Source organism: Carcharhinus amblyrhynchos, chromosome 19 (genome assembly GCF_965287045.1).
Source record: "Carcharhinus amblyrhynchos chromosome 19, sCarAmb.v2.hapA, whole genome shotgun sequence".
Taxonomy (NCBI): domain Eukaryota; kingdom Metazoa; phylum Chordata; class Chondrichthyes; order Carcharhiniformes; family Carcharhinidae; genus Carcharhinus; species Carcharhinus amblyrhynchos.
Genome location: NC_137342.1, coordinates 3,910,455 through 3,933,173, shown reverse-complemented (window position 1 = coordinate 3,933,173; position 22,719 = coordinate 3,910,455). Strand labels below are relative to the sequence as shown.

At 45.9% G+C, this 22,719-nt stretch overlaps 1 protein-coding gene across 1 annotated transcript in view; it reads left to right on the top strand.

The window, feature by feature from the left end:
- Positions 1-22,719, top strand: part of vezt (vezatin, adherens junctions transmembrane protein) — a 91,050-nt gene that overhangs the window by 45,570 nt on the left and 22,761 nt on the right. The window contains exons 3-4 of the mRNA XM_080207139.1: positions 3,959-4,042; positions 12,316-12,491. Coding sequence (XP_080063265.1) covers positions 3,959-4,042; positions 12,316-12,491 — 260 coding nt within the window. The remainder of the gene's footprint in view (positions 1-3,958; positions 4,043-12,315; positions 12,492-22,719) is intronic.

Genomic DNA, 22,719 nt, shown 5'->3' with positions numbered 1-22,719 from the left:
GGGAGTCGCATGGGGGAGCAGGGAGGCTGTGCACGGGCAGGGGGCAACAGGACATAGAACATGGAACACTACAGCACAAACAGGACCTTTGGCCCACGAGTTGCGCTGATCACATCAACACCTACCAATCCATAGACCTATCTATAACCCCCAATCCCATTAAATCCCATATACTCATCCAGAAGTCTTTTAAAAGACCCCAGCGAGTTCGCCTCCACCACCGCTGACGGCAGCCGATTCCATTCACTCACCACCCTCTGAGTGAAAAACTTACCCCTAACATCACCTCTGTACTTGCCTCCCTGCACCTTAAATCTGTGTCCTCTCGTAGCGACCATTTCAACCCGGGGAAATAACCTCTGAGAATCCACCCTATCTATTCCTCTCAACATTTTATAAACCTCTATCAGGTCGCCTCCCAACCTACGTCTCTCCAGCGAAAAGAGTCCCAGCTCCCTCAACCTAACTTCATAAGGCATGCCTCCCAGTCCAGGCAACATCCTTGTAAATCTCCTCTGTACCCTTTCATAAGAACATAAGAACATAAGAAATAGGAGCAGGAGTAGGCCATCTAGCCCTTCGAGCCTGCCCCGCCATTCAATAAGATCATGGCTGATCTGTTGTGGCTCAGTTCCACTTTCCCGCCCTCTCCCCATAACCCTTAATCCCCTCTCTTATCAAGAACCCATCAACCCTTTCAATAGCTTCTACGTCCTTCCTATAGTGAGGCGACCAGAACTGCGCACAGTACTCCAAGTGGGGCCTGACAAGGGTCTTATAAAGTTGCAGCATTACCTCCCGATTCCTAAACTCAATCCCTCGATTAATGAAGGTCAGTACACCATACGCCTTCTTGACCACATCCTCCACCTGCGAGGCCGATTTAAGAGTCCTGTGGACCCGGACCCCAAGATCCTTCTGCTCTTCAACACTACTAAGACTCCTGCCCTTGATAGTGTACTCGTTCATCCCATTGGTCCTGCCAGAATGGACGACTACACATTTATCCACGTTGAAGTCCATCTGCCACTTCTCCGCCCAGTCCTGCATCCTATTTATGTCCTGCTGCAACTTTTGACATCCTTCCAGTCCATCCACAACACCACCAACCTTCGTGTCATCGGCAAACTTACTAACCCATCCCTCCACTTCCTCATCTAGGTCATTTATGAAAATGACAAACAGCAAGGGTCCTAGAACAGATCCCTGGGGCACTCCACTGGTGACTGACCTCCATACAGAAAAAGACCCATCCACAACCACTTTCTGCCTTCTGCAGGCAAGCCAGTTCTGAATCCACAAGGCCAAAGGCCCTTGGATCCCATGCCCTCTCACCTTCTCAAGAAGTCTTGCATGGGGGACCTTATCAAACGCCTTGCTGAAGTCCATGTACACCACGTCCACTGCACTTCCTTCGTCAATGTGTTCAGTCACATTTTCGAAGAACTCAACTAGGCTCGTAAGGCACGACCTGCCCTTGACAAAACCATGCTGACTATTTCTGATCATGTCAAACCTCTCCAAATGTCCGTAAATCTTGTCCCTCAGAAGCCTCTCCATCAGCTTACCAACCACTGAGGTCAGACTCACTGGTCGGTAATTTCCCGGGCTATCTCTGTTCCCTTTCTTGAAAATAGGAACCACGTCCGCAATCCTCCAATCTTCCGGAACCTCTCCCGTCTCCATTGACGACGCAAAGATCATCGCCAGGGGCTCTGCAATCACTTCCCTCACCTCCCACAGTATCCCAGGGTACATCCCATCTGGTCCTGGCGACTTATCTATCTTGATAGAATTCAAAAGTTCTAACACATCCTCCTCCTTAATATCCACATACTCAATCTTTTCCATCTGCTGCAAATCCGTAGCAAAATTTCCCGATCAGTTTCCACTGTGAATACTGAGGCAAAGTACTCATTAAGCACCTCTGCCATTTCTTCTGGTTCCACACAGACCTTTCCCCATGGGGACATGGGGGTCAAGTGGGAATTTTGAGTTGCAGTTGAGAAAATGTGGTGGTCATATCATTTTTAAAACCACGGCTGCAATTTTGTGTGGGAGGGGCGAGTGGAGGCTGCGGGTGTGTGCTGGGTGGGCGGGGGGGTGGGGTGGTTGAGCAGGGAAGTAACTCAAGGCTGGGGGTGGTGGTGGGTGGTTGTTTGGGGATGGTGCCACAGTTGGACTCCAGTAACACAAACTGTTGCCCCACTATTGACAGCCCGCTTCAGCTGCCTGCGCCTGAAGCTAAATGTCCCTCTAAACCTTTCTACCTTTCTCTTCCTCCTTTAAGACGCCTCTTAAGAACCACTTTGACAAAGATAGATGCCTTAAAACAGCTATCCCTTATTTAGCACTCCAAATGATAAAAAGCACCTGAAGGAAAATATGTTAAACAAAAATCACTTTCCTGTCAGAAAACATGCCATGAGGATGGATTATTTTCCCGACATGTAACTTTCACATTAAAAACCCATTGGCTGCCTGAAACCTAACAACCAACTGTCCCACCGCACACCACCACCCCCCCCCCCCCCTCACTTGTTGCCTCTTCCTCCCCACCCTTCCCCTCCACCCTGTCTGCTCCTCGGCACGTTCCCAAGCCCTCCTGCAGGCTGCTTCCTTGCCTGACCTTCCCACTTGCCACAGCTCTCCCACTTCCCTCTCTTCCCCTCCCTCCCTCCCTCTCTCTAGCACTCTTGCTCTCTCTATCTCTTCCGACTGCCTTCCTCCTTCCATCTTCTGATTGCCTTGCTCCCACCCTCCTCCTTCTCCTCTGACAGTTTGCCTCCCTCTCTCCCTCAGCTCCTCTAACTGCCTCCCTCACTTCCTCCCTCCATCTCTTTTCACTGCCCTTCTCCTCTCACTGCCCCTCCCTCTCCATCTTCTCTCACTGTCCCTCCCTCCTTCCATCTCTTCTCACTGCCCCACCTCCCTCCATCTATCTCTTCTCACTGCCCCTCCCTCCCTCCCTCCCTCCCTCCCTCCATCCTTCCCTCCATCTATCTCTCCCTCCATCTATCTCTTCTCACTGCCCCTCCCTCCCTCCGTCTCCTCCCACTACTCCCTCCATCTCCTCTCACTGATCCACTCCCAAGCCTTGAGTCACAAGGAGGGCCTGGGAGAAGGATGATGAGCAAGGCAGCAATTGGAAGCAGCATGGGTTTGACAAAAGGAAGCAGCACACAGGAGGATTGTGACAGGAAAGCAGTAAGTAGGAGGGTCGGAGGAGGGAAGCAGTGAGTGGGGGTCGAGAGACTGATTTGCTTTAAAAGAAAGACGAAACATGTGCAGTAACCACATAAAATTAAAATGAAGGCAGAGTTTTTGACGACCTTCCCTGATTTATAACCTGTACTGAAATGAAACTGCACTATTAGAAGGTGCTTTGAAAGTTGGATATCTGTATTAAATTGTGACTCTGCCAGATTTGCTTTATAATGTTCCAGTGAAGCTCCTTGGGATATGTTATTATGCCAGAGTTGGTATATCAGTGCAGATTGTTGTTAAAAGATAAACCAATGAAATAGATAATGCCATGTGAATTCTACACTTAAAAGAGTTTATTTAAAAAATGCTCATCTCTCCTAAAACTTACAGTATCTGTAGGGTGGCTTTAAAAAATGAAGTGAAGGAGGTTGACAACACTTGAGGAGAGGTTGAGGAAGAACAATGATGTTGAGCCAGTTCTTTGCACAGTACAGACGCAAGGGCCAATTGACATAATGATTATTCCACAGGATGGATCCAGTTCAGACAAATTGTTAGTGTGTATGAGAAATGCCAGAATGACAAGAGACCACGTTTCATTTAAAAACTTGCCTGGTGAACAAAAATTATTTAACTTAATTACTGCATTTTATGTAAGTATTTTGATTGACATTTCTCGGCTGATTTAACAGTTCTCTGGCTGGAATTGTGAACATCAGCTAAGGTTTAATTGGTCTTTTTTTTAATGCAGAAAAACTTCTTACTGAAGAGTGTGGATGTTCTTCAAAAATGGAATCTATTCCCTGGAACCAAAAGAGTGGATTTGGAATCACTGGTAAGTTTCTGCTAACCATCTAGCACTTGCAACTTTTCCATCCTGCAGTTAATAACGAGTCTATTTTGTCAGAAATTGCCTTTGCCAGTACATTTAAGAAAAGTTTTAAAATTTACAACCGCAGGAGGATTTAAGGGAGCTTGTGAGGTTTTTTAACCATAAACAAAGCAGCTTAATGAATTTTATCTGGCCGAATGTCAGTGTTTCTTAGTGCACAGTTAAAAAGATTGCTTCTCCAATGTTTTAAACATATTCTTCCGTGGGACGTAGCTGTTTCTACAAAGCCAACATTTGTTGCCTATCTCGATTTGCCTTTGATGTGAGTGCCTTGCTTGACCATTTTAATAACGGAGGGGTGGTGGCATAGTTGTAATGTCACTGGTTGAATGATCCAGACACCCAAGCTAATGCCATGGTTTACAGGTTTGAGTTTGAAGTTGGTGGCATTGGAATTCAATTAATAAATTGTAAATATAAAACTACTCTGTGTTAGTGATCATGAAGCTATCATGGATTGTTGCAAAAATCCATCTGGTTTACTAATATATTTTAGGGAAGGAAATCTGCCAACCTTAACTGGTCTGGCCTACATGTAACTTATAGCATTTTCACATGTAGATCAGACCAGTTAAGGACGGCAGATTTCTTTCCCTAAAGAACATTAGTGAACCAGATTGGATTTTGCAAAAGTCATTGACAATTTCATTATCACCATTACTGAGAGCAGCATTATACTCCAGATTTCTATTCCAGTTGTGATATAGCCTCTAATTTGTATCTCAAGGGACATGTTTTGTGATATACCTGACCATGTTTGACATAATGAATATCCATGTTTTGTGAATTTTGTTTGCCTGAAACAAAAAGGCTTAATCAAATTGATTTAATTGTTTGCAAGCTGTATAGAATGTATAGATATTGTTTCTCCTTTCTCCCCAACAGCTACTTTAGAACATTTGTACAAGTCTTGTTGCATGTCTTGAGAACATGAATCTGAATTATTAATTCTGGTTTTTTATAACTGATCTCTCCGTTAACCCGCTACGTATTGGCAAGAAAACAAGTATTTTATGTTGATCTCTTGGTTTCATCTCACCCTACCACATATATTTCATCAGTCTGTTCTCTGAAGGCCTGTTCCCCTTCTTTCATTGCAAAACACCAATTAAAATGTCATCCCTTCAATGATAAAGGCAGCTGGAGCTTTCCACTGTGCTGACTCCACAATAAAATACAGTGCTGTGCTCAGGAGCCATTCTAGGACAACAGAGTGTACTTAAGTGTAGCATGGATAAGCAAGACATCTGTTTTATTGGAATAGCCAGCTGGCAACAGACTTGGCTTTACAATTTTCAAATGTATGGAGCCAGTGCTTTATCAGGACAACTAAATTCTCTCCATCTGGTTTGGACTGCTAATCAGTCAGCTGGCATCTCAGTCAGCTGTGAAATTTAGCTTTTTTGTGCTTCACAGCTGACTGCAACACTAAGACCATGGTTTGGAATTTCTGTTTTCACTAAGAGGATTTGAGAATGAGTTATATTTAAGGATTATATTTTAAAACAAAGTGAATTTATCCATGATTTAAAAATAAATATACAATCTGTAGCACTGATGTTGGGCTTAGGGTCTGCCGTCTCTTGAATAATGTAACATATAATATATATTAATCAATTATCTCTGTTTGTTTTCTACACTGACCCAAAGCATTAAGATATCATTGGGCAATTTTAACCTAACCTGCCCAATCGTACAGACAGATTGAGCCACCTGATTTTAAACATGCCTCTTCAATTTTTTTTTATTGAATCTGATGGAAAGTAAAGTTGAGTTGTAAAAGGGGCAATCAATCTGATCCCATTGTTTCCCACCTAATAGGATAGATAGGGTAATCACTCCACTTGCTTCTGGTGGCTGTGAAAACAACCTCAGTTACATAACAGTTCTAATCATTTCATAGAAAAATAGAAATCCTAGAAACCCTACAGTGCAGAAAGAGGCCATTCGGCCCATCGAGTCTGCACCGACTACAATCCCACCCAGGCCCTACCCTCATATCCCTACATATTTTACCTGTTAATCCCTCTAACCTATGCATCCCAGGACACTAAGGGGCAATTTTTTAGCATTGCCAGTCAACCTAACCGGCACTGGGAGGAAACCGGAGTACCCGGAAGAAACCCACGCAGACATGAGGAGAATGTGCAAACTCCACACACAGTGACCCAAGCCAGGAGTCGAACCCAGATCCCTGAAGCTGTGAAGCAGCAGTGCTAACCACTGTGCTACCGTGCCACCCATTTCAGGCCTGCATGATGTATGTCCTGAAAATGTGCTCTTAGAATGCAAGAGCAACGGCTGTCCATTTAGTTGACAGACTCCATGGTTAATTCCTGATCATGTCAGGAGTCAGAGCCCTGCCCTTCCATTTCCTCTGAACACTCACTATATGGAATAAATGGGCAGTCTGCCAACCAGTTATGTGGGAAGGAAGCCTGAGCTAGTGAAGGGATAGTTGCTTTTCTTAGGCTCAGAACTGGTCAGCGTTGGAATTCTGACCCAGAAGTAAGCTTCCTAACTATAACACAAAACAGTTGAATAAATTGTACCTGACCCAGTCTCTCAGAAATGTTTCTCCGGCTACATTGATAAGGCTGGACAAGTATTTGTGATACAATATCCAGTTTGTACCCTGTGGTATTGTGCAGTTGTGTCCTTAGATATTGAACAGTATAGACAGATTCCTGGACACAAGGTGCCAACTGAAATGTGTAACATCTTGCTCCCGAGAGAATTTCCAAACACAAAGGTGAAATTCACAATAACTGTTAACTCAGATAGTGATAAATGTGAAGCCTCAAGCAGAATAATTAGTGCAGACTGATTAATAATAAATTCTTTATTCATTAATAAAGAATAATTAATGCATCGAGTGCAGACTCGATGGGCCGAATGACCTCTCTGTACTGTATTGATTCTATGATGATATTCTATGATAATCGACAGATACTTTTTTCTTCTAATTCTTTCATTCGATGTGGCCTTAAAATTGCCCTTGAAATGAGTGGCTTGCTGGGCCATTTCAGGGGACAATTAAGAGTCAACATTGTTGTGGATCTGGGGACACATGAAAGTCAGACCAGGTAAGGACAGAAGATTTCCTTCCTGAAGGACATTAGTGAACCAGATAACCAGATGGGATTTTTACAACAACCGACGATCGTTTTCTTAGTCATCGTTTTATACTTCAGTTTTATGAATTGAAGATAAATTTCATCAGCTGCTGTGGTGAGATTTGAACCCTTGTCCCTTGAATTAGCCTGGCCCTCTGGATTATTAGCCAAATGACACTAATTCGACACCACCATCTCCCTCGGTAAGATGACTTTTTGGGTCAAATCAGCATCCTGAATAACTGCTTCTTCTACAGCAGGATTGGCCAACTTTTTGCTTGATGGAGGGATTTTGGATTTTTGTGGAGAAGGGGGTGGTATTTGGCAGGGAAGCGTAAGCTTTGGGAAGAAAAGGGTAGAGGCTCAGAGGAATGGAAATTTATTTTGCTGTTACTCCAAACATCTCAAACTGCATCACGGTAATCAAGCTCCAGATGAGAAGACTAATCTTTTCCACATGGTATTCAGCACTGATTCAATGAGACAGCTGATGCTCACTTGATGTTCTTCCTATGCACAAGAACACAATGCCTGCCCATGTACCTGATGGAGGGCCATGCAATGTCCAAAACTTGCTGCCCATTACTCAGGGGTGATCCTGGTGCAGTGTCATGTGCAGAGTCACATTTTCATTCTTTCTTCACTCACAAGGGCTCGTGCATACATATTGGCAAGAAAGGGGAACAGAATCAGATAGGTCGCACTATATATCCTGCCGTGAGTCCAAATAATAGCGCTTTTACGAAAAGATTTCAGATAAGAAGACTAATTTACTGCCTTACCTTTGCCTGTCCAGCACTGATTCACTGAGGTGCCTGCCCATGTTCTTCCTGGGCATAAGAGCTCAATCCTGCACAAGCATCTGATGTAGCACTGTTTAGTGTAACCTCAGATGTTCACATAGACAGTATAAATTGATATAATGGGCCCAGCAGTAGCCCTTCAAACCTACTCCACAATCCAGAGAAATCATAGCTGATTTTTTTTCTTCAACTCTTTCACAATCGCTGGATCCCTTGATATTTTTAATATGGAGAATCTACAGATTTCAGTCTTGATCATATTCGGTGACTAAGCCTCCACAGCCCTTTACGGCAGAGAATTCCAAAGATTCAGCAACTCTCCCTGCAGTCCTAAATGGCCTTCCTTTTATCCTGAGATTATGTCCCCTTGTTGTATAGCATCCCCCCAAGCTAGGGGGAACTACTTTCTGCATTCATCCTGCTGAGCCATTTAAGAACTTTGCACGTTTGAATGAAACTACCCCTCATTCTTCTAAACTCCAGAGAATAAAGGCCCAGTCTATTTAATCTTTTCTCAAAGGACAATCCCTCCAGCCTAAGAATTAATTTAGTGAACACTTGATTCACTGCCTCTATGGAGGAAGGTATGCCTTTCCTTATTTGCGAAAGGATACATTGGCCTTAGAGGGAGTACAGAGAAGGTTTACCAGGCTGATACCGGAGATGAGGGGGTTAGCTTATGAGGAGAGATTGAGTAGATTGGGCCTGTAGTCGTTGGAGTTTCGAAGGCTGAGGGGGGATCTTATAGAGACATATAAGATAATGAAGGGGCTAGATAGGGTAGAGCTAGAGAGATTCTTTCCACGTAGAAAGGAAACCAGAACTAGAGGGCATAGCTTCAAAATAAGGGGGGGGGAAGGAGGAGGAGGAGGAGGAGGAGGAGGAACTTCTTCACTCAGAGGGTGGTGAATCTCTGGAATTCTCTGCCCATTGAAGTGGAGGAAGCTACCTCATTGAATGTGTTTAAGTCACGGGCAGTTAGATTTCTGATCAATAAGGGAATTGAGGGTTATGGGGCGCAGGCGGGTAAGTGGAACTGATCCACTTCAGATTAGCCATGATCTTATTGAATGGCGGGGCAGGCTCGCAGGGCTAGATGGCCTACTCCTGCTCGCATTTCTTATGTTCTTAGGTAAAGAGACCAAAACTGCATTCACTACTCCAGGTGTAGCCTCACCAAGACTTTATATAATCGCAGTAACTCATCTTTACTTCATACTAAAATCGTCTTATAATAAAGACCAATGTACCATTTGCTTCTTTCATTGCTTCCTGTAGCTATGTATTAGTTTTAAGTGACTCATGAACAAGTATACCTAAATCCCTTTGAAGTTCAATACCCAGTCTGTCACCTGAGAATACTATGTGGTTTTGTTTTTCTGATCAGAGTGGATAACCTCACATTTCTTCACGTTATATTCCATCTGCCAATTTTCTGCCCACTCGCTTAGCCTCTCCAAATCTCCTTGAAACTCTTTGCACAACTCCTACCTAGTTTTGTACCTTCTGCAAACTTGGAAATATTACATTTAATCTCCACATCCAAATCATTGATGTAGATTGTGAATAGTTGATCCCAAGCACTGATTCTTGCAGTATGCCACTAGTCATAACCAGCCAACGTGACCTATTTATTCCTACACTGTTTTCTGTCCATTAAACAGTTCTCAATCCGTGCCAGTATAGTATTCCCTATCCCATATGCTGTAATTTTGTTTGCTGACCTCTTATGTGGGATGTTACCAAAAGCGTTCTGAAAATCTAAATATACTATATTCGCAGGTTCCCCTCTATCATTTCTGCTAGCTGTAAACTCAGTCAGCTCCAACAGGTGTTTTGAACATAATCTTCCTTTCATACATCTATAACATCAGTGCACTTTCAGCTTGTGAGCTGAACTTCAAAACTGCAGCCTGTTAAATTTCAAGTCATCTCTAACTCCTTCATGTTGCTTGCCCCTGCTGTTACCTGGCTCCACCACTGTTGAAACCTCTGGGCTGAACTTCTTGTGAGACTCCTGAGCTCCACCTTACACAAACTCCAAAATAGTGCACCATATCCTGTCACACTGTTTTTCCACATTCACTCTTGTGCACTCAGCCCCACCCTCCTGACATAGCTGACACTGGCAAGGTCACAGATATCGCCTGCCCTAACTACTGATGGGCCTTTTTGGCTCCATTCTTGTGATAATGATGCTTTCCCAGTGTAGTTAGAGTGGGAATTCCAGAATATTGATTTGTGACAGTGAAGGAATGCAGTCTTTTCAACTGAATCAGCATGGTATGTGACTTGGATGTGACTGTGTTCCCAAAACTTGGTGCTAAAGGTTGCGGGGCTAGAAGATGATGTGAAATAAGCTTGGTGGATTGCTGCAGTGCATCCTTTAGTACGTATTGCAGCCAGTATGCTACAGATTAAGAAGTAATGGGAGTGCCAAGCAAGCTGACTGCTGTGCCCTGAATGGTGTTGCTACAGCTATACAATCCTGGGCTATTCATAACACCACTGATTTGAACTTAGTACAGAGCTTCTTGGGTATCTGGTGATGACCCTCTTGTTGCAGAATTTCCAGTCTCTGCCCTGCTCGTGGGGCAAATTGTAGCTGTGTGAACCCAACCCTAAAGATCTGACAATGGGTCATCCAGACTCAAAGTGGGAAATCCAGACTCTATTCTCTCTCCATAAATGCTGTCAGACCTGCTGAGATTTTCCAGCATTTTCTGTTTTTGTAAGCCTGAAGACATTGTCCAGAATCCGCTTTGGTGAGGAATGGGCTGCTTCATTGACAAATCATCAGTAAAAATGATCTGGTCGTGACCTCATTGTTTGGGGGATGTTGTCATCTGCAAATTGGCTTCTGTGTCTCCTACAGCACAACAATCAATGGTGGCGTCGGCTGCTCATCGATTCGAGGATGACATCTACTCAGGGTCGCAGATTTCTGCCATGGATCGTCATGTGACAGAACAGATCGATTCACGGCCCATGGATCTTCAGGCCATTACGCAGGATATTCCACAAGATACTGGGATCCAGGGTGCAGGATTTGATTCCTTTTCTTTCCATCTCTGTCACTGTACTGCCTCATTACAGAATTTGGACTCAAAGCATGGTGTTGCTTGATGAACAAGTTGTTGCTATTTTGAATGATTGGTAGCAAACTCCTCCCAGCCATTAATGTCAATGCTGCCACACTGCAAGAAGAGCTTTAGAGTGTCTGAGTAGTGTTTACTTGTCCTACCCTGGAATGCTGGCCACTTGAGAGTTGTGAAAACAGCACCTGGTGGGGGAGACACTTCTCAATCATCCAGATATAGCGTCCAGTCCATCAAAATGAGTTTTGCAGGTGTTTTGCCTGAATGTTTGTGGAGCTGGCTTCGAGAAGGACATGAGCGGATGTTTGACCAATGAACTCAGACGATGAGACAGAGACATTGCTGATGGAATTTCTCTCACATTCTTATGTTACCACACTTCAACAGTAAGCAGTGACTGTTTAGCATTTTGGGATATCCTGAAGTCATGAAAGGTGCTACATAAATGCAACCTCGCTTTTTACGTGCTCCATTTCTCCAGCTGTTATACTCACTGTATTCCTCATCCATTTCTGTTCCACCTTCGGTAGTAAACCATTCAGTTGTCTTGGCCATAAACCCTTGTAGCCGCTTGTCCTGTCTTCAAACCTCTCAAAATCTATCATTTTGAATATGCTGAGTTGGATTACGTGCTCAGGATGAGCTCCCCACACCCAACTGTAAATGTTGGGGGAAGTTCATCTTCACTTGGCCAATTCAGCCTTCTTCCGTTTTTCCACTGAGACGACCACCACCCTTTTCCAGGAGGAAGTCCTGCCTCGTAGAGCTTGCCGGGTGACCACTGGCTGGCAGGGCGACAAACTTGCTAGATTGTACATTGGGCGGAGTGGAAGACTTTCCTGCCAACCTTTAAACCAGAGTGGCAGTAGGATGAGGCCAGTAATTACACAATTAAAGACATCACTTGGGCATGAGGCAGGCTGCTTGCCTGACTCCTCATCCGTTTGTACAATTGTAGCAGAGGCTTGCCATGGTTTGGTGGCAGTGGGCCTTCAGTCACACAGTGTCCTGTTTTGTAATGTTATTGTCACATAAATTACCGAGATATGTTTATGAAACACATCAAAGTACCTATTTAAAATGAACATCAATTGCCTTAAAGCTACCTGCAGTGCAGTGTGTACATTGTCTATATGTTTTGTATCCTGTATGTAATTTATAAAAATAGTAACCTATTATTCCCTCGCCTGCTTGACAAGGACATTGGATTTCGACTGCGCTCTCTGCGCACCATCCTGGAACAGGAAGTGCTTCTGCAGGAGGATATGGAACTGATTGAGCTACTTGACCCCAGCATCCTGCGATCAACACAGGCTCAGCAACAGGAAAATGGCTACCTGCCAGCCCAGTGGTTGTGGGGAACTCCTAACATTTGGTATGTTTCCTATAACACTTCCCTTACACTTTTTAACGGGTTTTCATTTAAAAATAAATCAACTTTGTATATCAAATATCCATAAAGTTAAAGCTTTTTCAAGTACAAATAATGTGTTCTATACTGGGTAGGCCCTAATGTGAGTATCACACCCCTGGCTGTTTGAAGTAGGCCCTAAACCAGAAGCAGGAATGCCTCCCCTCAGAAGCTGCCCACTCTGTTTAGAGATGAGCCTTGCTGGATTTAGTCTCCATCCCAGCCCCAAACAGGAATATGACCACTCAAGATACATCCATATAATGTGCTATTGTTTTGTAATGTTTATTTCATACCTATTATAGAAGGAGGGAAACTATAAGCTATTTCCTCTCCAAAGCACTGTCTGGTATTAAAGAAAGATATAAAGGATGCGTTCTGATTTTAGTCCAATGTGTTCAGTCTCATGGAGACCTGTTTTTTGTGTCTGTACTCCCAAGCTTCTCTAGCGCTGTAGCACAGTCCTTGCCCCAGCATAGTCCCGTTACTGGGAGCCGTCACCTTTTACCAGACTGGCAGCCAAATCATATTGAGATATTGAGGATCAAAAATATGCCCATCTTATTTTGCTGCTTTAAATCCAGAAATTATGCCTTTTTGAAAGAAATGGCGGAGGTGATAGTGGATGCCTTGGTGGTTATTTTCCAGACGTCGCTGGATTCCGGGGAAGTGCCAGATGATTGGAAAACGGCTAATGTTACGCCGTTGTTTAAGAAGGGTGCCAGGCAAAAGGCGGGGAATTATAGGCCGGTTAGTTTAACGTCTGTGGTGGGTAAAATGTTAGGATCTGTCATTAAGGAGGAAATTGCGAGGCATCTTGAAGGGAATTGCTTGATAGAGCAGACGCAGCACGGTTTCATTAAAGGGAAGTCGTGTCTGACAAATTTATTGGAGTTCTATGAGGATGTGTCTAGGGCGGTGGATAGAGGAGAGCCGGTGGATGTGGTCTTTCTTGATTTTCAGAAGGCGTTTGACAAAGTACCTCACAAGAGGTTATTGCAGAAGGTCGAGGGGCATGGAGTTGGGGGTAGGGTGTTAGCGTGGATAGAGGATTGGTTGTCAAATAGGAGGCAGAGAGTGGGGGTCAACGGGTGCTATTCGGATTGGCGGATGGTGACTAGTGGAGTGCCCCAGGGGTCGGTGCTGGGGCCTCAGCTTTTTACCATTTACATAGATGATCTGGAGGAGGGAACCGAGTGTAGGGTGTCGAAATTTGCTGATGACACCAAGATAGGGGGAACGGCAAATTGTGCGGAGGGTGTGGAGAGTCTGCAGAAGGATCTAGATAGGCTGGGCGAATGGGCCAGGAAATGGCAAATGGAATTTAATGTTGGCAAGTGTGAGGTGGTCCACTTTGGTAGGAAGAATGGTAGGAAGGACTATTACTTACGGGGCGAAAAACTGCAGCAGGCGACGGTGCAGAGGGACCTCGGGGTCCTTGTGCATGAGTCGCAAAAACCTAGCTTGCAGGTGCAGCAGGTGGTCAGGAAGGCGAATGGGATGCTGGCCTTCATAGCGAGGGGGATTGAATATAAAAGTAGGGAGGTCTTGCTGCAGCTGTATAGGGCATTGGTGAGGCCGCAGCTGGAGTACTGTGTGCAGTTTTGGGCGCCGCACCTGCGCAAAGATATTTTGGCCTTGGAGGGAGTGCAGAGGAGGTTTACTAGGCTGATACCAGAGTTGAGGGGGTTGAGCTATGAGCAGAGGCTGAATAAACTGGACTTGTACTCATTAGAGTTTAGAAGAATGAGGGGAGATCTCATTGAGACGTATAAGATGATGAATGGGATGGATGGGATAGAGGTGGAGAGACTCTTCCTGCTCAAAAAAGACAGTAGGACTAGGGGGCACAGCCTCAAGATAAAAGGGGGGCGGTTTAGAACGGAGTTGAGGAGGAACTTCTTCACTCAAAGGGTGGTGAATCTCTGGAATTCTCTGCCCGTTGAAGTGGTGGAGGCTGCCTCGCTAAATATTTTTAAGACGCGGGTTGATGGGTTTTTGATAAGAGAGGGGATTAAGGGTTATGGGGAGAAAGCGGGAAAGTGGAACTGAGCAGCGACAGATCAGCCATGATCTTATTGAATGGCGGGGCAGGCTCGAAGGGTTGGATGGCCTACTCCTGCTCCTACTTCTTATGTTCTTATGAAATGGACCTCACCTCAGTATTCCTTGCCTTTTCAAATATTTTTCTCTCCATTATTGTCTCCAATATTACAAAGAACAAAAGAACAAAGAACAACCCAGCACGGGAAACAGGCCCTTCGGCCCAACGAGCTCGCGCCGCCGCATCACCCTACACCTATTCTACCCTGCGTGTCTACGAATGGAACCCCTAACTTAGCCAGATTCAGGGGAGAATAGTGTCAATTTAGTAAACCAATCAGCCTAAGAGCACATCTTTGGGGTGTGGGAGGAAACCGGAGCGCCCGGAGGAAACCCACGCAACCACAGGGAGAATGCACAAACTCCCACAGACACAGGCCCAAATCTATGTATCTGCACAGCCAGCCGTGCTAGTCACTGAGCTGTTGCGGCACCCGTCTACCAGTCCACGATCAAGCACACACACCGACACGAAGCACTAGGCCACTCCCGGAACCTCCAAGAGCAGCCCACGCACGACCCACCGTGTGCATGCCCCTCGTTTGACAACGAGGTGGACCTCCACCTGTGGAATAAAAAGACAAAAAACGTTAACTTACAAGTCTGCATTTCCGGTGTCTCCCGAGGTTCTTACCTTATTTAATAGCCCCTACTATAACCCTCCGTCCTCGTTTCACTCATGTGTCTGTCTAACTGAACCTTCAACGAGTCCAACGTTCCTGCCTCCACCACCCTCCTCGGTAGCGCGTTCCATACCCCCACAACTCTCTGCGTAAAGAACCTTCCTCTCACTTCCAAATTATACTCGCCCCCCACACCCTTAAATCATGACCTCTCGTATTTGTACCCAGTCTAGGGAGCAGTCTCTCACTATTGACTCTATCTATTCCCTTCAGCATCTTACATACCTCTATCATGTCCCCCTCAACCTCCGTCTTTCGAAGAAGAAAAGTCCTAGTTTCTCCAACCTTTCCTTGTACCCCAGCCCCTCCATGCCAGGCAACATCCTGGTAAACCTCCTCTGAACCCTCTCCAGAGCCTCCATGTCCTTCCGGTAGTAAGGTGACCAGAACTGGACGCAGTACTCCAAATGCAGTCTAACCAACGTTCTATACAACTGAAGCATTAGACGGCAGCTTTTATACTCTATACCCCTTCCTATAAAGGCTAGCATTCCATACGCCTTCCAAACAACCTTCTCCACTTGTGTCGCAACCTTCATGGATTTGTGAACCTGCACTCCCAGGTCCCTCTGTATGTCTATACTCCTAATCGGTCTACCTTTTATCACATAGCTCCTCTTTGCATTATTCCTTCCAAAATGCATCACCTCGCATTTGTCAGGATTAAATTCCATCTGCCACCTATCTGCCCAATGCACCAACATATCTATATCCTGTTGTATCACCTGACATTCCACTTCAGTACCCGCCAACCCTGCCATCTTGGTGTCATCTGCAAACTTGCTGATCACACCACCTACACTCTCTTCCAAGTCATTTATGTATACTACAAAGAGGAGAGGTCCCAGTACTGAGCCCTGTGGCACACCACTGGTCACTGGCCTCCAGCCCGAAAAGGTCCCCTCCACAACTGCCCTCTGTCTCCTGTTGCCCATGATGTGGGTATGCCGGTGTTGGACTGGCGTAAACACAGTAAAAAGTCTGACAACACCAGGTTTTAGTCCAAACGATTTATTTGATAATAGACTCACAAGCTTTCGAGGTTTCCCTCTTCGCCAGCCAGTTCTCAATCCACCTAGCTACCTGACCTCGTATCCCATGCACCTTAACCTTTTCTACCAGCCTGCCATGAGGGACTTTGTCAAACGCCTTACTGAAATCCATATAGATGACATCAACGGCTGTCCCGTTGTCAACCGTTTTTGTCACCTCCTCAAAGAATTCCACCAGATTCGTAAGGCAAGACCTCCCTCTAACAAAGCCATATTGCGTATCCCTAATCAGATCGCAACGCTCCAAATGCTCATACATCCTACCCCTAAGTATTTTTTCCATTAATTTCCCTACCACCGATGTCAAACTCACCGGTCTATAATTTCCAGGGTTATCCCTACTACCCTTTTTAAACAGCGGTACCACATTTGCTACCCTCCAGTCTTCTGGGACCTCACCTGTGTCCAAAGAAGAGACAAAGATTTGCACCAGAGGCCCAGCAATTTCATCTTTCACCTCCCTAAGCAGCCTGGGATAAATACCATCAGGCCCCAGAGCTTTATCCATCCTTATGCTACCTAAAAGCCCTAGCACTTCCTCCCTCGTAATAGATATTTCCTGCAACTGATCCTCAGCTCCCTCCAAGAGACCGCACGACTCCGAACCCCTCTCCTTCGTGAATACCGACGCAAAGTATTCATTCAGGAGCCCCCCCATTCCCTCCGACTCAATACATAACTCCCCACTTTTGTCCCTAAGAGGACCAATTTTCCCTCTAACTACTCTCTTGCTCCTAATATAGGAATAAAATGCCTTTGGATTTTCCTTAATCCTACCAGCCAAAGCCATTTCATGCCCTCTCTTTGCCCTTCTAATTCCCCTTTTTAGCTCCCTCCTACTCTCTCTATATTCCTCCAGCGCACTCTCCGTACCCAGTTGTTTCGACCTAACATACGCCTCCCTCTTCTTCCTGACCAAGTCTTCAATACCCCCTGTCATCCACGGCTCTCTAATCCTACCTTTCCCATCCTTCCGCTTAACCGGAACATACCTCCCCTGCAACCATTTCATTTTGCCCTTAAAAGCCTCCCACTTGCCAACCGTGGACTTTCCAGCTAACAGTCCCTCCCAATCAGTGTCCTGCAGCTCCCTCCTAATCCTGCTATAGCTCGCCTTTCCCCAGTTCAGCACACTCCCGTTCGGCCGGCACTCATCCCTTTCCATTTTTATCCTAAAGTAGACGGACTTGTGGTCACTGTTAGCCACATGTTTGCCTACCTCTACCTCACCCACCTGCCCCGGCTCGTTTCCCAACACTAAATCCAGTATAGCCCCTCCCCTAGTCGGGCTAGTTACATACTGCTCTAGAGACCCTTCCAAAACACATTTCACAAACTCCTCTCCCTCCGTACCCCCAGCTCTAGGCCCCCTCCAATTCACTCCAGGTAGATTAAAGTCACCCACTACAACCACCCTATTCTTCCCGCACCTATCCAAAATGCCCCTGCAAATGCCTTCCTCCACTGACCTCGGGCTGTTGGGTGGCCTATAGTACACCCCTAGCAACGTAATCTCTCCCTTTTTATTTCTCAACTCCACCCACAGTGACTCAATCCCTATCTCTTCCATCTTGTCCTCCCTCTGCACTACTGTGATGTTCTCCTTTACTAACAGTGCCACCCCTCCACCTCTCTTCAACCCTCCTCTGTCACTCCTAAAACACTTGTACCCAGGAACCTTCAGCTGCCAGTCCTGCCCTTCCCGTAACCACGTCTCCGTTATAGCCACCACATCTAACTTCCTCACAAACATCAAGGCCCTAAGCTCATCCGTTTTCCCTGTCACACTCCTAGCATTAAAACAGACACAGTTCAACCCACGAGTGTCCCTTGGAACCTCCTTCTCCCTGATAATTTTCCTTTCACCCGACTCTCTCCCACACACATCCCCACCCCCCCCTCCCTATTAGTTTAAACCATTCCTAAACACCCCAGCTAACCTCCCCGCTAAGACACTAGTTCCCCTCCCATTCAAATTCTCCCCACCCCTCCTGTACAGTTGCCCTTCTCTCCTAAACACCTCCCAGTGATCCACAAAAGTAAAGCCCTCTACCCTACACCAATCCCTCAACCATGCATTCAGCTGCATGATCTCGTCATTCTTTGCCCTGCTGGGACTGGGCAGCAACCCAGAGAGTACCTGGAGGTCCTGCTCTTTAGTTTGGACCCCAACTCCCTAAATTGCCTATGGACCTCTACCCTACTCCTCCTTCCTATGTCCCCCTCCCCTACGTGTACTATGACCTCAGCCTGTGCCCCCTCCCCTTTCAAAATTCCCTCTACCCTTTCTGTTACATCCTTTACCCCTGCTCCAGGGAGGCAGACCACCATCCTGGAGTCACGCCTCTGTCCACAGAACCTCCTATCAATACCTCGGACCCTCCCATCCCCTACCACTATCACCTTGCCAGCCCCCTTCTGTCCCTCTAAGTCAGTCTCCCCCTCCTGCCTATCTTTCTGTGCCCCTGTCGACGAACCTTGGGGGGTCTCTGGGGACCGGGGGACCCTGACTGCTCTTCTTCTTCCTCTTTCTCCTCCTAACAGTCGTCCACCCTTCCTGCTCTTCAGCCCTTGGAACCTCTTCCTGCTCGTGGTTCCTAGCCATTAACTCCTCATTTTCCCTGACTAGAAACGCATCTTCCAGACGCCCCTCGAGTTGCCTGACCCGCGCCCTCAAGCGCTGCAGTTCTAAACATTTAGTACAGATGTGGACCTTGGGGACACGTGACGCCACCAAGAACTCCCACATGCGGCACCTGACACAGCTTATATTCCTCCCTATATTCCCTACCATGTCCTAAGCGCCAAAAGGTAGAAATGTACAACGCCCCTTCTCCAAGCCTGCTCTCGCCTAAGCCCAGCGAGCCAAAGCCCTTCTCACTCAGCTCCCACTCACTCCGCTGCCCGCTCCCGACGCTGCCCGCTGTGTGCTGCTACCCCTTTTTTATACCCCCCGCTCCCCCTTACAGACAATCCCCTCGCCTAACTTCCGGTACGGAAGTAAACTACTCTCTGACAAACCCCGAGAACCGGAAGTACAGAAAAAAATATTATGAGAGTGCAGAATGGCAATTGAATAAGAAACCGCATCAGGCTCGATTTCTTCCATTCTGGGACTGAGTGCCCACCTAGCGTAAAAACAAGAGTGTTCCCCATTGGTAGATTTACCCACCTGACGGATACTAATAAGCTAATTTCGAGCAACCCGCCGACCAGCCCCGCTGTTCCGAGCCATTTTTAAATGGCTTCCCGATCTCTGTGCTTAGAGACAGCACCCCCCTGCCGCCGCTCCCCCCCCCCCAACGTACGCACGCGCGCACGCACACACACACACACACACACGCACACACAAAAGGATTGAAATGGTATCCCCCCACACTGACACACCACCAACCCCTCACCAAAGATTTCTTCAAAACAATTGTGGTTTGCAAAGGTGGAAGTGAGACCACAGGCTGTCAATCAGGCTTTTAGATTTGGTCAGCATTGCGGTCAGGGTCACTTTCAACCCTGAAGAGAAATAAAAATAAACACTGGTGGCTGGAGGATGATAAAAATCCACTGAGCTGTCAGTTGAATCTTTTATGAGGCACAGCACTTTGAATTTCACTTTGGATGGGGCAGCATGGTGGCACAGTGATTAGCACTACTGCCTCACAGTGCCAGGGTCCAGGTTCTTTTTTTTTATTCATTCGTGGGACATGGGTATCGCTGGCTGGCCAGCATTTATTGCCCATCCTTAATTGTTGAGAGTCAACCATTTTGCTGTGTCTCTGGAGTCCCATGTCAGTCAGACTAAGTAAGGATGGCAGATTTCCTTCCCTAAAGGACATTAGCGAACCAGATGGGTTTTTCTGACAATCGACAACAGTTTCATGGTCATCAGTAGATTTTTAATTCCAGATTTTTTTTTATTGAATTCAAATTCCACCATCTGTCGTGGCGGGATTCAAACTTGGGTCCCCAGAGCGTTAGCTGAGTATCTGGATTAATAGCCTAGCAATAATACCACGAGGCTATCATCTCCCCTCAGGTCTGGCCTTGGGTCATGTCTGTGTGGTGTTTGCACGATCTCCCTGTGTCTACATGGGTTTCCTCCGGGTGCTCTAGTTTCCACCCACAGTCCAAAGATGTGTGGGTTAGCTTGACTTGTCATGCTAAATTGACCCTAGTGTCAGGGAATTAGCAGGGTTACAGATATAGGGCCTGTGTGGGATTCTGGTTGGTACAGATTGTTTGGGCCGAATGGCCGTCTCCTGTACTGTAGGGGTTCAATTAATTTGTTACAGATTAAAGGCTTCAGGTGCAATGGAGAGTGTTTCAACAATTTCAGCTTGCAAGGAACCCTGGGCAATTTCACATCAAAGCTGTGTGCATAGGTTGGAGCTGAGTGCACACCTGTGCAGACTGGATCCTCCCTTCCTCCTCCCTCAAGCCCCAACAGCGAAATTGACAGAAGACTTCAAAGGGATCTGCTCACACCTGCAACTTCTGACAGGGAGAAAGGGAAATCTCTGCTGCAGCATTGGGATTCCCACCAGCCATCTGAGGAGGCTGCAGAATTTCCCCTATCATTTTAGTTAGTGGTTGAAAATCTTGGATTAATAATAAACTTTCATTGCCTGCAGATTTTCTCAAAAATGTCGGTGATGTGGAGTTCTGCATCACCACTTGGGCTGTGTGGAATAGGTGATTTAAAGTTCCATTTTATCCTTCAGATCAGATGTTAACTGGAAGTCACATCTCCATTTTGAGGGTGGCACAGTGGTTAGCACGGTTGCCTCACAGCACCAGGGACCCAAGTTCGATTCTCGGCTTGGGTTACTGTCTGTATGGAGTCTGCACATTCTCCCTGTGTCTGCGTGGATTTCCTCCGGCTGCTCTGGTTTCCTCCCACAGTCCGAAAGATGTGCTGGTTAGGTGCATTGGCCATGCGAAATCCTCCCTCAGTGTAGCTGAGTATACTCTGGAGTGTGGCGACTATGGGATTTTCACAGTAACTTCATTGCAGTGTTAATGTAAACCTATTTGTGACACTAATAAATAAACTTAAGATACTTTATATTTTAGTTCAAACTTATAGAATCTGCCACTATATTTTTTATTTGCACTATTCTATTTCCTGTCCCTTTTTCTTAAGTATGGATTTTAGGATGTGGAGCAGAAGTGCTTTAAACGAAAGTTAGTAAATTTATAAAATTAACTTTGGCAAAGCAGTAACTTTTCCCAGAGGACTTTGACAGAGATACCTGATGAGTGAATATTTTTAAAAATACATTATTACTAAAGAATAATCTGGAACCTGAGCTGCTTCAATTAAAAGTCCCCTTCCTATTGAATATTACTGTCTGTGTGAGTAACATCAGTATGAAGTCTCACAACACCAAGTTAAAGTCCAACAAGTTTATTCGGTAGCAAAAGCCACCAGCTTTCGGAGCGCTCGCTGCTCCTTCGTCAGGTGAGTGGAAGTTCTGTTCACAAACAGGGAATATAAAGACACAAACTCAATTTACAAATGGTTGGCATGCGAGTCTTTACTCAAAGATACAGACACTGTGAGTGGAGAGAGCGTTAAGCACAGGTTAAAGAGATGTGTATTGTCTTTAGCTGGGACAAGTTCCCCAGGCAAGTCGTGGGGATTATAGATAGAACCCAAGATCCCGGATGAGGCTGTCCTCGTGTGTGGAACTTGGCTATCAGTCTCTGCTCAGCGACTCTGCGCTGTTGTGAAGGCCGCCTTGGAGAACGCTTACCCGAAGATCAGAGGCCGAATGCCCATGACCGGTGAAGTGTTCCCCAACAGGAAGAGAACAGTCTTGCCTGGTGATTGTCGAGCGGTGTTCGTTCATCCGTTGTCATAGCGTCTGCATGGTCTCCCCAATACACTATGCCACATCATGAAATCATCAGTCAGTGGGATTGTACCGTTTGCTGGTAGGTTTGTGAGTATAAACTGAATATTGATTTCCAAACCTCTTTATTTGTGGTATATTGGCAATCATAGAATTGAAAGGAATTTAAGCACAGAAAAAGGACAACAGTTCAATGTGCTAGCTCTATATGAGCCATTTACTCCAACCCTATTTCCCTGCTCTTTCATTGTAACTTTTCATTTTTAAGTGGTTACTTTCTTCTTGTGTGGACTCAGTAGTCCACACAGTGTTGTATATTACATATATTCTAACGTATACAAAAGTTTTGTCTACACTTCTTCCTCTTTAGGAACATGACAGCATAAGAAATAGGAGGAGGAGTTAGTCCATTCACCATTGAGCCTGCTTCACCATTCAGTATGATCATGGCTGACCTTGGGCTTCAACTCCATTTTCCCGCCCGCTCCCCATACCCTTTTAA